The sequence below is a fragment of the Ricinus communis genome, chromosome 7, assembly GCF_019578655.1.
Source record: "Ricinus communis isolate WT05 ecotype wild-type chromosome 7, ASM1957865v1, whole genome shotgun sequence".
NCBI classification, from domain to species: domain Eukaryota; kingdom Viridiplantae; phylum Streptophyta; class Magnoliopsida; order Malpighiales; family Euphorbiaceae; genus Ricinus; species Ricinus communis.
The window spans coordinates 29,238,312-29,253,158 of record NC_063262.1 but is presented as its reverse complement, the minus strand read 5'-3'; the positions used below and the strand labels follow the sequence as shown (position 1 = coordinate 29,253,158).

The 14,847-nt window shown below is 35.0% G+C and overlaps 1 protein-coding gene across 2 annotated transcripts; it reads right to left on the bottom strand.

Annotated features, from left to right (window-relative positions):
• Positions 1 to 4,311: 4,311 nt before the first annotated feature.
• LOC8263445 (conserved oligomeric Golgi complex subunit 1) lies at positions 4,312 to 14,241 on the bottom strand. 2 transcript variants are annotated; one of them, XM_002514721.4, is made up of 6 exons: positions 11,731 to 14,227; positions 11,343 to 11,537; positions 10,121 to 10,401; positions 8,304 to 8,483; positions 6,619 to 6,796; positions 4,312 to 5,319 (listed from the first exon to the last, which is right to left on the bottom strand). In XM_002514721.4, exons 1-6 carry the CDS (start codon positions 13,918 to 13,920, stop codon positions 5,146 to 5,148), a joined length of 3,198 nt encoding a protein of 1,065 aa, XP_002514767.1. In that variant the 5' UTR covers positions 13,921 to 14,227; the 3' UTR covers positions 4,312 to 5,145. The 2 variants fall into 2 exon arrangements, 1 of the variants encoding a protein (XP_002514767.1); XR_007216616.1 differs by lacking the exons at positions 4,312 to 5,319; positions 6,619 to 6,796 and adding an exon at positions 8,580 to 8,747 and having other exon boundaries at positions 8,448 to 8,483; positions 11,731 to 14,241.
• Between the last annotated feature and the right edge of the window lie 606 nt (positions 14,242 to 14,847).

The following is a 14,847-nucleotide window of genomic DNA, read 5'->3' as shown; positions in this document are numbered from 1 at the left end:
AGATTGTGATGTGCCTATGCCTATGTCCATTATTATGTATGATATTAGACCAAATTTGAATCTGTAAAGCATATTGTGAGATACATTCCAATTGAAACGACCCATTGACAAGATCAGATTTAAGATTGAATATTATTCTAGTGGGGCATATATGCACACCAAGCCTCCTAACACACTTGTAATATGGTTGAGCTGATTTAGTAAGAAAGGAATGGAGACTGTTAAGCAAAAGGCATTTCCCGAAGAAAACAGAAGACAACCGAATGAGACAAAAAGGACAGGGGGGAAAGAGGTTGGTGTGGGGAAATTAAGAGAGCCATTCTCTCTGTGCCAGAAGCATGAAAGGCCGTTGCAGTGGAAATATCAACTGAGCAAAGGAGTCATTTAATACTCGCACTGTAATGCTAATGCAATACCCAAAATCCAAAGCAAAGCACAGAAAAGATTGGAGTTGAAAAAGAAAAAAGAAAAAAAGAGAATACTATTAGGAACCCTTTAATCGATCCATCTTTGATTCAAAACGTAGTCAAAAACATTGCATTGTTTGCATGACAATGATGACGTACTTTGCAATGATGGCTTTACCTTTAAATGCACGGCCAGCCTTACTCTCTCTCTCTCATATTCATCAACACAGGCTTTGCTGACGCAGGCATGCATTATGGATGGTTGATCAGTCGATCAATGTGTGGACATATGCGTATGTATGTATGTATGTATGTATGAATCTGCTGCATGTGCTTAATTTTTCGTTATACACACATCTTATATATAGTCATTCGCATCTCTTATTATAAGTTTCATGTGCTGTGCTTATGCCTGTGCCTTCGTATGTAATTAATTTTAGAACTACTTTTTTTTTTTTTTTCTTCTTCTTCTTAATTGCGGTTTTTTTGTTTGTAAATGCCACATGATCCGGTGTATGTTAGTTATGAGCGTTTTTCTGAAGCTGGGGATTCAAAATTTACATTACATTTTCCTTAAGAAAAAAGAAGAAGAAGAGTAACTCTTAATGCCATCATCAATTTTGAAAAGACAATTGGACTTGTATATATATACACACACTAATATTTAGGAACATTGCTAAAAAAGAAAAGAAAACCCTAGAAGAACGGAGAGCATCTGTTGTGTTGGATGGGGGCATTTGGGGAGAAAGGAAAGGGAAGGAAAGAAGAGGAAGAGGAAGAGAGGTGAAAGGGACGGTTTTAAAGGTAGGGGGATATCCCGACAGTTGCACGCCTCACGATACCAAAATGGGTAGTGATAAAGCAGTAAGAAGGAAGAAACCTTTTTAAGCTTTTGCATTTATTTCGGGTTGTCCCTCTGACCCCACGCTCTCTCCAAATCCCCATACCCTCCCTCTTATTCATTACATTTAAGATGTGCGATTTGCCCAACTCAATGACATCCCATTTATTGGACAGTGCCAACACTATGAGCCCCTTTTCCCTTTTCTTCAATCTTGATGACCCTGCCTGTATGACTTGACTCATCCTTTCCTTCCTGCTCTTATTCCTCCACATTATTATTATTATTATTATTATTATTATTATTATTATTATCAATCCCACCTCCCACCCCCATTGACTATTCCTTCTCTCTCTCTCTCTCTCTCTCTCTCTCTTCTTGGAGTTTGGCACTTACACGCTTTCCCACCTAACATCCATACACATATATACAAATAAAACTACTAAACTAGTATAGTATGATAGAACAAAAGAACATTTCAGCAGCTCCATATCTGTTCCCTTCCCTTTTATTTATTACGTGCTTTTTGTCCCCTCCCCCACCCTTTCTCTCATCTCCCTGCCTTTTCAAATCCTTTTTATGCCTGCCAGTCAACTCCGCTCTCTAAGGGCTAGTTTGAATATCTTGTTTTGAGCTTTGTTTATCAGTAAACATGTATTCAACCTGGCCACTTTGAGAAAGCTATCATAATGCATAAGAATTACTACGTATTCCGATTCACTGTCCATTTAACTAATAGATGTGTAACTTTGGCTAGTCCAAAAATCTAACTGAATATTTTTATAATCTAAAGAGTATGGATAAACCCTTCAACGTTTGACTAATATGCAATTTTCAGACTAGTTTAATTACATCCTTAAACTCCGGAAAATAAAAAATTATATTCTTAGAGCTAACTTTTATTTTAATTAATAATTATAGTATTAATTTCTTTTATCAAATTGAAAGAGAAATTATCATTTTTTTTTTATTTTTATCCATTAATCACAAAGTTAATAATTCCTCACATGCATAAAATATGAGTTGAAAAAAGAAATATTTTTTTAGCACTTGAAAATAACTAAGTCTTATGTTATTATATTATGAAATAGACGGAATTAATTTTGAAAATGTAATTGTTCTATTTTTCAAACTTTAAAAGTACAATTGAATTACTTTGAAATTTAAAATTTTAATTGTGGTTTGGCTGTTATTTAAAAAGCTTATTCGTATCTTTTGTTTTCTTACATTAGTGTAAGTTTTTACTAAAAACTTACCGTTTACTTGAATTTTTTTTATTTTTTAAAAATACAATTTTCTAGAGTTATCTCATTTGTTAAATAGCTCATATCTCTTATTCTATTAGTTTTTTTCTTAATATTTACCGGTTATTAAAAATATCATGTATTAATATAATTAATTTAATTTAACAAATTTGGAAGATAAATTAAAATTAAGTAGTACCACTTTAATTAAATTAATAACTTATTATTTAAAATAGAAATATGTTTTAGGTCTAAATTATAATAAATTTTGATATTTAAAATCTATATATATTAAATTTTAAAATATAATTTTTTTGACATGTATCACTATTTTGAAATTTTTTATTTTCACATCATAGGATTAAATTTATATTTAATTTTATAATTTTTTTATTTAATAATTTACATTCTTAATCAAACAGTAATTTTTATCTTAAAAATATTATTTTAATTATATTTTTAATATTATATTAATTAATAAATTAATTTTTAATTAGACAATGATTCTAATTCTAGAAAATAATATTTTAAATTATAATTTTAATATTATATTAGTTATTAAGTTAGTTTTTAATTATATAATAATTCTAAAAATAATAATATCAATTATATTTACAGTATTTATTTTTATAATACTAAAAATTAATTAATAGATTTTTTTAAAATATTGTTTATATTACTACACTAATAAAATTTAAATATTAAAACCTCTTTTAAGAAAGACACCTAAAAAATATTTAATATAATACATATTAAAAAAATTTATTAGATTTTATCTATAAATTCAAGTTATATGTTATTATTGATAATTAAAATAATAATGCACTGGTAAAGAGGATTTATATAAAATAAAGTTATAAGGAAAGTGGAATAATAGGATGGGATCTAGTGTCTAATCTCCTTAATTTGTTAGGAATATTTTCATTTGACTTTCTTCGGTATTTATATTATCTTTAAGATTGTTTCCTATGCTTTCGTTAGGGTTGTTGAATTGTCAATAAAACTTATAAGAATATTTGTCAACAGTTGTTATGTATCTATTTCCTTATTATAAAGATGTATGTGTATTTTCCAAGAAAAGAGAAAGGAATTTAATGGTGAATTAGATGAGGAAGAAGTTATAAGCAACAATCCTAATGGTTTGTGGTACCGGGGCAATAGCATAAAATCTTTTTTTATGGACTAAAACAAATGCTTGTGCTATATGCGGATGAATTGTTATTCTTTTGGAACAGAATTGATATGTAGTAAGATATATATCATCCTAAGAACTAAAATTTTAAATGGGGTAACTTTATCTCAGTTGGTTGGTTCATGATTAAGGTCAAATGTTTGGGAAGGCAATTAATGCTAAGCAAAGTATACGAATAAGGCCAAACTATGAGCTATGGTAATGGTAATGGTATTTATTACAGCGGTCAGTGTTAAAGAACATATATGATGCACAAATGCTGGTTGGATTACTAAATATTGGATGATGCATCAACTCTTTGGTGGGTGCTACCCCCAACAATTTCTGCTTATTAATGCGTTTCCGTACATGGGGCAGTCTATCTTATCAATGACCGCGACAAGCTTGATTTGGTTTATATACCTATATTTGATTTGATATAACATATGTGAAGTTTAATTATAATTTTATTTAATGAATTAAGAACAACTATTCTATTCTGTTCTTTAGAAACTGTCAATTCATTCCAAATAGCATAATTACATCAGGGCTCCGCTCATTCAACACCCAAGGACTGCCTTTTAAATCCAATATGTTCAATCATTTTTCGTTTCTGTCTTCCTCTCTCTTTGTACTGCCACAAGTAAATATTCCAAAGATTGCATATATGAGAAAAATACACAGGCGGTCTATTTAAACTGAGTAACGAATCAGATACAGTACAAGCTAAAGCAATTCACTCAAGGGGAAAACCGCAAACGCCTCCAGGGTTACTAATCTATACTTTTCAAAAAAAAAAAAACCTTTTACACTGCATAGGCTCTGAAATAGCCGATAGCTGTGACAGTCATCTAACATCCCCCAAAACCAAAACCTAACTCCCAAGGTTTCCTGCAACTAAGTCCAACAAATCAATTAAGAATGCCTCTCGTGACTGCAGAACCAAAATCTTCAAACTAAACAGCTTTTGCACAAGCCAATGCCACCATTCCATATGGAGCACCTTCTACCCAAAGAAAATTAAGACCCCACAAATATTCAGCTCCATTATCAACCCTGGACTATAAGAAAATTTTGCCCTTTTCGTAATATTGGTAGACAATAGTCCCTCCTTATATACAAGACAAAATTCAAAATACCAATCTCTAATATTCTTCATACTGCAATAGTGTCTTATGGCTTCATATCGAGTACAGACTGATAAACAGAATGGCTTCTTACGATTCCCACTTGCACCATTCAAACGTCCTTATTTTCCATTTTGTTCATATTTCACTTCTCCACAACTTTCAATGCCCCTTGCTTCACCTCCGAATTTTCCAACTCCTTTTATACGCGCCATTTGTATAACCTTTCCACTAGGTCAAGGTGACTTAACACTCTGATATTTAACCTTCCTTTGGAGGATTTCTTAGTGCTCTTATGGAAATAGCATGCGCAGCTATATGGGGGACATAAGAGGACAGAAGGATCCAGTAGAAATCAAGAGTCCAATCTGGTTGCTGTAAAAGATGAAAGAAGACCTGCAGCTTGGGCAGGTAAAATATCACCAAACGTCGACATTGCAGCTGCTGATCTGTCTTTGAATATGCCTACTTGCCCATCAGTTAATATGGATCCCAACTTTAAGGTGCTCTCTCCAAACCTGCTGCCAACCTGACAAATAAAAGGAAACGGTTATCAACTGTGGCTTCCAAAATTAAATAATTTATCATCGACCCATGTATACCACCCAACTGAATTGAGTAAATATCCCTTTTACATATTTACAGAACATAGTGCCAAACTCAATCTGTATTTTCTTATTAACAATAGAAGAAAATTTGCAGCACTCGTACTTCTGAGACCTGATCATGTTGACTATGGATCTTATGCCAATAGAGAAACTGAGAAATTCTCTATAAGTTCTACTACCCAACATTTATAACTTAAGTACTAAACTGATATCAAACAAGGATAGCTGTCTGTTCCTCCCATTAGAATGGACACTGGTTTTTCCATTTACATACGTAAATTGAAATTCTGTAAATGGCATTGAAAGGAATGCATACTGATACTACAACTAGATTGAACAAGCTACAGATACAAATGAAACCAGACACAGGTATAGAGTCCATTGGACAATTCCCAGTTCTCCTAGTTGTGCCGTCTTTAAGAGCCACAACTGTTGAAATGAGAACATGACTGCTTCAAATTTCACTAATCTACATAGACTCTGGAATTCTTGTGTTTATTATAGATATATCCAAACTACCTGGACACTTTCTATCCTAGTATTAGAAGACCACGGAGTTGATAGTAGACTAATTCAAAACACACCCAATACCTGCCCACATTTAGTTACCACCCAACATCCCCTCAACAGAAACTTGGTGCCCACATTAGAGCCACTTTTACGTTATATATTATAAGAACAATTTTGAGTTCTGTACACCATTACAGCCTAAGACCACCAAATAAACCTCAACCCTTGACAGCAGCCATTTAGAACTTTCAACTGCATTACAACTCTGATTCAGTTACTAAAGACATATTAAATTCATTTGGTATGTGACTGCCATAAACCGAAATTTATCTTCAAATAACCCAATGAGAGAAAAACAATCACTGATTTGAATGTGAACAGACTAAGGCCATCTTGAATAAAGATTCTACAGTTATATCTATAAGTTTAAGCTGTCACAAGTTAACAATTTTTTCCATGTTCAGGTGTCATTTCTTCACCACCAGGTAAAGTGTCCCTCAATACCACGTTGAAGGCATAAAATTAGAAGGCACACTACAAACCTATAACCTGCACAAACCAGCCCATTTATTTGGCAAGCGAGCTTTCGGCTCACAGGCACTGTTTACAAGTTCAGATTCGGTTTCCTATCTATTCTTATAACATGCAGGGCATGATCTAGCAGAAAATATAAAATAACATTTAAGCAAAGAAGAAGCAGAAAGGTGTACCTGCATAAAAGACTTCAAAATAGGTGCTGCTACTCCAAAACTTGAGTTGTCATCCAAATCCATCTTTTGTGAAAGCTCGCCACTGCTGTAGGCTTTCCAGGTATTTCTTGAAGTGATATCATCTGAAGCTGCTGGAATTGATGGCTTAGTTGTTCCTCTTGAAGATAATGCTGGTGCACTGGATAATTAGGATGAAATTAGATTTAAATAATTTGCAAGGTAATGTATAGAATATACATAGTGGTAACTGAACCATGAGCACACTTCTCAAACTGAGTCATTTCTATTGGTTCAAGAATATGTCAAAACAGAGATTGAGCAGGTAAAATCAATTAACCAGAACTACAATTAACCACTATAATGACGCCCAATTACTTCAGAGTGAGAAAACAACCAGTATCAAGTACAAGCTATTTGACAGGAAAAAAGTTTTATTTAAAGGGGCTGCAATTTTAGCTAACGCCAACTCTGAAATGTTGCCTTTACCTGACATGGCATGTCCCATACCACATGATTTAAAAGAGGATTGCTTCTAGCAGTTTAGACTGAACTGGGAAGACAACAGCTTGAACTTTATAGGTGATTTTTATTTATGTGAAGATGAAAATAGTCTTAATCAGACTCATTTGACAAATTCAGATTACCTATGAATGAAAGAAAACAAAATCAGGGAAAGAACAAATACTTGCCCTCCAGTTTGATGCATTTTCACATAGAGGCATGTGACCTTTTTTTTTTTTTCTTTCTTCTGCGACAAGGAGATAGCCTGTGCTTTATAATGTTAGCCAACAAAGGAAAAAAATGACTTGCGCTGTTCAAAAATCTGACATGACATAGGTATCTCCTACCACATGGTAGTGACTCCCTCTTTTATCCTGGCACATCAGCTTTTTAAATGGTGTGAGTCAATTTGTCTCTTTTTATTAGAGACATAAACCACGGGATATCTCCTTCTCATGAAAAGAAAAGACTACATGCCTCTATGTGAAAATTTGTCAAACCACAAGGTATGTATTTTGCACTCTTCCCAAGAAAACTTATATTATCTCCATAGTTAATATCTTCACTATATTTTATATTTTAATCACCACATATAACATCACAGATAAGTTCTATCAATATTAGGAACTTGGAGGAAAAATTAGTAATGCCAGTAAATTTCTTTTTTTTTTTTTTTTGGACAATACAATAAGCCGATATTCATTTAGCCCAAAACAAGGGCTTTGTAAATTTGGACACTTGTAACCAAAATTACTGCCTTGATGAATAATGATGTGTCCCATATTGATAATATGAGGCACATGTCTCTTATGTAATTCTGGCTCATCTGGGAATGCTCCCGCTTCAGCTGGATACCTTAGAGGGACTGTCATCTTCAACAAGAGGCAATCCACTCCATTTCAATATAAAAATACATAAAGTAAAAAATTTCAAAATTTTGTAGAAGTAAGATTTTAATTAAAGTTGAAATACTATAGGGAGTTCTTTGGCCATTTAACTGTTGAATCTTAGATGGTAAAACTGAAAATTAACCAAAACATAGAAAAATTAGACAAATGAAAGCTGATAAAGAATGAAAGACTTCAGTTAACCGTATTTATCTGTTTTGGTTAGTTTGCTCGTGGTGTTAGTCTTCTTATAACCCCTATGCATCAACAATTTGTTAACATAAATAAAGCATTAACCTGATTGGAAGGTATTTGAAACGAGGAACAGTAGAGCATCTCATTATATTTGACTCTGGATTACAAGGCAGTTTCTGCACAGTATCTGTGTACATCCGATTCAGTTGCATGAAGAACCCAAAGAGGACTGCATGTCGAAGGTACGACTGTCTCTCATTCTCCCAAAGGTACGGCTCATACCTTCAATGAATAAAACAAATCAGAAACCACATATCAATCCACCATGAGTTGAACAGTAGTCACCAATTATTCACACTATAAGTAACATAATCCAACCGAAAAGATCTCTCATTTTGCGCGAGGTTTCGACCTCTATAGACAATGAAGTTTATCTCTTCCTATACCCGACGATTCTCTTCTCAAAGTCAAAGTAATAGAGAGGTCTTTTTCTAGTTAGACTTCTATCAATGCAATGAGAGAACCATCCCTTCCTATTTGTTTGTCCTGTCAGAATAACCATACTAATGAGAAACACCTAAGGATTGCTAGTGTAGCACACAATTATGAGCAACATTAGCTGCATAGTAAAACTAGCAAAGTTTGAATAATGGTATATAACAAAAATAGGCAGCATAACATAATGTTCTATAAAGGAGTTCTAAGGGACTGATATTTTGCACAAGTGTCTACACTATTACAAGTAGAGGACACTATATCAGTAGAAGATCTTTAAGAAATTTAATGATAATTGATGTAAGAGATGACTAGGTTTTTCACAATTTGATTTTAAGGGCTTTGAAACTTATAAAAAGAATAATACAATTCACGATACAGTTTTCATTATAAGTAAGCTTTCAGCAAACAAATTCTAAAGAAATCTAAAAAGTTCTTGTGAAGTCTCTGGAAAAAAAAAAAAAAAAAAAGGCCTCTCTATTGAATAGAAAGCATACAGATATCTAGCATCCCTAATCTTTTTTTTTTTATTTGATTCAACTAGTATTCCAAATCTTGATGAGGCTTGAATCTAAACAATAACCATTTTAAATTAAAATAAAACACTTTTCCTGGACCAGAAAATCTTGGATAGGCAATTAAGTTAAATTCCTAAAAATTCCTAAATATGAAGATTATTATTAAAAAGAATAATCCCTAAATCTCTTTTCTGTTCTCTAGATCAATTAGATGACTTTTTTTTTCAGTCAGCGCCATGCAGTTTTAACCAATACCTGACCCTGTTTATAGAGGTTATGAAACTCATTCAATCCATATTGAAATAGATTAGACACCTCATAGTCTCAACAAACCAAATAATTGACTGCTACATATCACATAAAAACTAGAAAATAAATTATTACATATCATACATATAGTTCTTGTTTTGTATGGCACAAGAAAAAGAAACTGCCAAACTAGACCAAGAGAGTTTTTCCTTTCACTATCACCAACAAGCATATGGGAAAAATTATATAAGAATTTTCTGTTTTCGAGGGGAGAGCAAGACATGTTTTAATATCCCAATTTTGCACAATACAATATTGTAAACCTAGATGCTTTGTGCATTACATGCTAAAAATATTATACCCATATAAGTTTTTACACTGTATACTCTATCCAAATCTGATAAAGTTTATGCTTTCTTTTCGGGTTTCCACAATATCTATCATGTCTCAAACATGGGCCTCCAAAAGGAGAACACTAAGACTCATGAGAAAGAAAAATTGACAATCATTGATATTTGTTACTAACTTTTGTTGTCATGAATATGTAAAATTCAGAAGTATAAAATCAGAAATTCCCATTCTTCTTGCATATATAGAGTAATATTTGAAAATTACCACAAAACAAAAAGAACAAAAATAGAAAAGATAGAAACTTACGTTTGCCAGTCTATTGGATCCAACTTTTGTGAAAAACGATTGATTAACCCATCAATGTGCTCTCTAAATACTGACTTTGCTAGGCTTTGGTCCTGTTTCCTTCTGAAAGAAACCTTCACCTTAGGAGTTTTAAAAAAGTCCTCAGTGATATTGGGATCACCTCCAGAGAGAACATCTCCAGCAAATTTTAGGTCTAACAGAATTTGCAGAATTCCTTTCTCTGACACCTGAGATTCATGAGCCTCTCTAGCAGAAAGGAAATCCTCATAAATTTCAATAAGCTGCATGAAATATCAAATGCAAGATAGATGTGATTATTTTGAAAATCTTAGAACAATTCAATTTTCTCTGATCATACTGAACCACCACAAAATACAAATTCTACAGAAGAAAAAGGACTAAGAGAAGGAAGAAAATTAAAGAATCAAATCAAAGCATACAACTACCACTTTAGGTTAAGCTGTTCTTCGAATAATTCTGTGGAACATAAAGATTTGCTAGGCTGGAATCTCAGGTTCATTGTAGGTTCTTATCTGATTATAGAGAAAACAAGAAAACAGTATGGTTCTAAGATTCAAAATTAAAAGTCTTAGGCATCAAACTTAAGGGTTCCTTCAGCATCATATAAGGTTGGGGAATTGCATCACACAACTTGGAATAGCAACATTGGTGAAATTTTAATATACGAACATGAATCCATAATTAAAAATTAAGTTCCTAATTAGTAAATTATTGTCCTGCATCACACTTCCCAAGACCTGGTTATCTAATTACACTGCATAAGGTTACTGAGCTTTAGCATTATATATTTTACTATTTTATTTTGATTCTTTTATACTGGTTCATCTTACTTATGAATTAGTGGTGATAGACAATATCAAAAGCATCAGCTGAAATAAAATAGAAATCCAGCATGCTCTATCCTAGCACAGATGAGCAGAATTAGAGGGAACTATCTGTTTGTCTCTGGCTCTAACATATCCCGTTCTTAGAAGATGGATATAAAAGCTCTCTTACAGCAGGACAGATAAAGGGAAAGATAAAGAGAAAAAAGAAGAACCCCAATGATTAAATCACAGGTAAAGAACCAGAGCACTCAAGGATAAGAATTTACAACAATACAATCAAACACAACACACATGCAAGCATCCATAGTAGTGTGCATGGTTAAATTAGAATCGATGGAATAAGTAACATCAGAAATCCAAGTCAAGCTACCAACCTTTGCAAGTAGTCTTACTGCAAATTTTTGCAGAATTGATTTGTCAAGCACATGACCACCTATCCTATGAATTTCTTCACATGCTCGAAACAAAAACGAGATAATGTAGAGAGAAGGCATGGATGGGAGTGATATTCTCATTTCAGAATGGTTCTCATCAGATTGTTGTTGCTTGACTACTGTCTCATCCCAACCCTGCCCAATATTCATAAGATGATAAGGCTTAGCACACTGAAAACCAAGGACATACCAAGAAAAAGAAAACATAACAAAGCATCATATCCTGTTATTTCACGTACATTCTGTCACGCAGATGATTTTATTTAGCAAAAATGTAAAGAGAAGTTTAAAAAAGAAAAATTTTACTTGTCCAGTTAATACCACATACCCTCAAGGGAGTTGTTGCCGACAATCCATCATCCTTTCTAAGATCCCAAGAAAGAATGGCTGAAAGCTCATCAGATAACCAGGATATCCATAAGTTGTGAGCTCTGATGCAAAGATCCTTTAAGGTTCTGGTTAGTTCTTCAAGTTTAGGGTTTGCTTTTTCAGCTGCACCTAGCAAAGCAGCAGTGGCAGAAGAAGTCTGTCGTCTAGAGCCAGTGGGCGTCCTTCCAGGAGCATCAGCAAGGAAAGAATCAGTGGCAAGTCTAGATTGCCTCAACACAGACGGTAACTTGTCAAAAACTGCAGCCATATTATCTTTTTCCCAAAACCTTGGAGAACCAAGTATCACTGGAATGTGTTTTATGTGGCTATGAAATGCGAACAAGAGTCTCCCAATAAAAAGGGATCTCTCGACAACTATAGCAGGAGATACAGATGGATTTACTTTGCTGGCACTTTCCATGGCAACATATAACTTATCAAGCTCTGCCTTGAGCTCTGCCAATATGTTTGACACGCTATTGTAACAGTTATCTTGTAAGAAAGGCCCCAAATATTTTAGCCTGAGTACTGCCTTCGGAGATTCTAAGAAACTCAGCAAGTCTTCGAGAACACTTTGACAACGACTGTCCACAGCATCTCTGATTCGACTAACTTCAGGACCAAAGTAAGCACTAAGACAACTCTGGAAATCATTTTCTTCTGGCGATGCCTTATAACCAGAGACTAGAGTAGACTTGTTAGCATTGGGTTCTATGAACCAAACCCCACCACCGGTGGAAGGTCTGTTCAAGTATGCCTGGAAGTCAATATGTTGGCCAGTGGTGCCTCCAATTGCAGAAATGGAGTCCTCCAGATGAATACCTGTGGCCAAATCCTGAAAGGCAGAGCTAATAATGGTTTTCATCCTCTGAAGAAAAGCATCTTCAAAAATCTCATCCCAGAGGTCGGAGTCATCTTCTAGAACTAGCTCTCGGATCCTACTCCAGGGCAACTCAATCTCGGATCCAAAAACACTCTTGAGCCAGTCCAAACTCCCCTGCAAGACTTGCTTACAGTCCATAGTCTCTCTGATCAATTTCTCGGCTAAGGCAAGCTCTCGGCCAGTAGCAATAGAATCAATCAGGAAGTTACCATGAATCTTAGTGACGACCTGTGCACCGCAATCTCTCAACCAAGCCATACAAGTGGTCGCAATGTAGTGCTTATCAAGAGAAAGCATAGAAGACTCAAGTTTATCCCTAAAGCATTGCCACATGTGGACCTCCCCATCGGGATTAGGAATTCCGCCGAACAGTTGAGAGGCGGGAGGGGAAGAGAGGACAACTTTGTAAAAGAGAGGCATATCATTCAAGACTTGTAAAAACAATTGGCCTACCTGGCCTACACTGACTTGAATGATCTTAACAACTTCACAAAACACAGGAACCACAACCTCAGAAGTGGGGGGAGCAGTGGAGCCAAAAGTAGATAATTTCTGGAGAATCCAAGACTTTCTAGTATCAAGAAACAAAGCGAGTACCTGATTGGGGTCTAACTCATCAATGACAGCAACGGCAGCCAGAGCATCAGCATAGGCACCTATTTGGAGGCCTGGATCCAAAAGCCTCTCGCGGCTGCGCTGAGAAATCTGAGCTTTGAAGCTGTCAACTATCTGCCACTGGTGCTGCAAGAGAGGGAAATTAGAGAGGATCTTGGGGTCAGAAGTTGAATTGAGATTGAAATGGACATGCTTGGCTCGAATGTATCTGGCAGCAGCTTCGAGAAACATGGACTCGTCGAGGCATCCCCAGATGTTCTCGGGAGTATCGACCAAGTATTTGACCCGACAGGCGATCCCGTAGATTCTAAGACGAGCAGGATTGGGGTTGGTGAATTTGGGGGTCTGGGAAACAGGAGATGCAGAGAGGGAGGTAATGTTAGTCTGGATGGAAGCTATATTAGAGTAGATGGAATGGCAAGATGACTTCATGAGGACAATAGAGTCAGCTGAGTCGATGAGGTCTCTGTAGCGGTTGCCAACCAATTGACGGAGCTCCTCCTTCTTATCGTCGATCTGTTTTCTGGTGGTGGCTTCCACATTGCGTATTTCCGAAATGGTTTTGGAACGGAATAGTGTCTCTGCATCTCTGAATCCTCCGCCGCTTAGAGTGGCAGAGCGGTCGTCTGCGGAGGCTGATGATACTCTCATTGTAAAAGTTAACAAAATAGCAAATGATCGTGCATAAGTTTAGTTTCTTGCAGAGAAGGAGTTATATCGGATCTGTAGGGTTCTGGAGGGAGGGATGTAGATGTATAATTATTATTTTATCAGAATCAACATTTGATTGATTTAAAACTACTACCCTTCTGTTCTTCCTCTCCGTCTTCTACCAGTTAGCTTCCAGTTTCGCCAACGACGATATTGGGCCCAGACCAAGCCATTGATGCTCTTTCGTTATGCGAGGGTATTGTATAGAATTGGGCCATAGCCTATCCATATGGATCGCATAGGCTTCTGTTTTAATTCTGGGCCAGACATCAAGGAAGTCAATTTATATTTAAAACAAATGAATCAAGGGAGAGAAGAAGCATGTTGATGAAAATTAGTAAACAAATGGAAGCATCCAAGGGCTTATTGTAAAACTAATGAGTCGTCATGGAAAGAATTAGTCAAAAGTAGTTGGGCAGGATAAGTTAATAATGTGATGGAAAGTAATTAAGGGCAAGCTGCAGGATTACATGCATAATTATGTATTAATATTATATGCAGCTAGCATAAAAAGAATTGCCATATCTGTATAGGGTAGGAATAGGAATAAATTAATGGAGTTTGGATGTATTGCAGCAGTTGAAACTGCCTCTTGAATTTGGCTTCACCCTTATTCTAAACAGAAGAGAGAAATGCATATTTTGGAGATATTCTTGCAGAAATGGCAGACTTTCTTGGCGACATTAAGAAGCCCTCCAAATGAATAACCTTCATATTAATAATAGAAAACATGTGTCCTTAATAAAATGTTTTTACTGAAAGGTGGTACCTATTGTCTTCGAAGAGGGTCCCTTTACTTTGAAACATTCAGCTATTTTTATTTTTCTTTAAAAGAAGAAAAATAGAAACAGACAGAAACGAATTGTG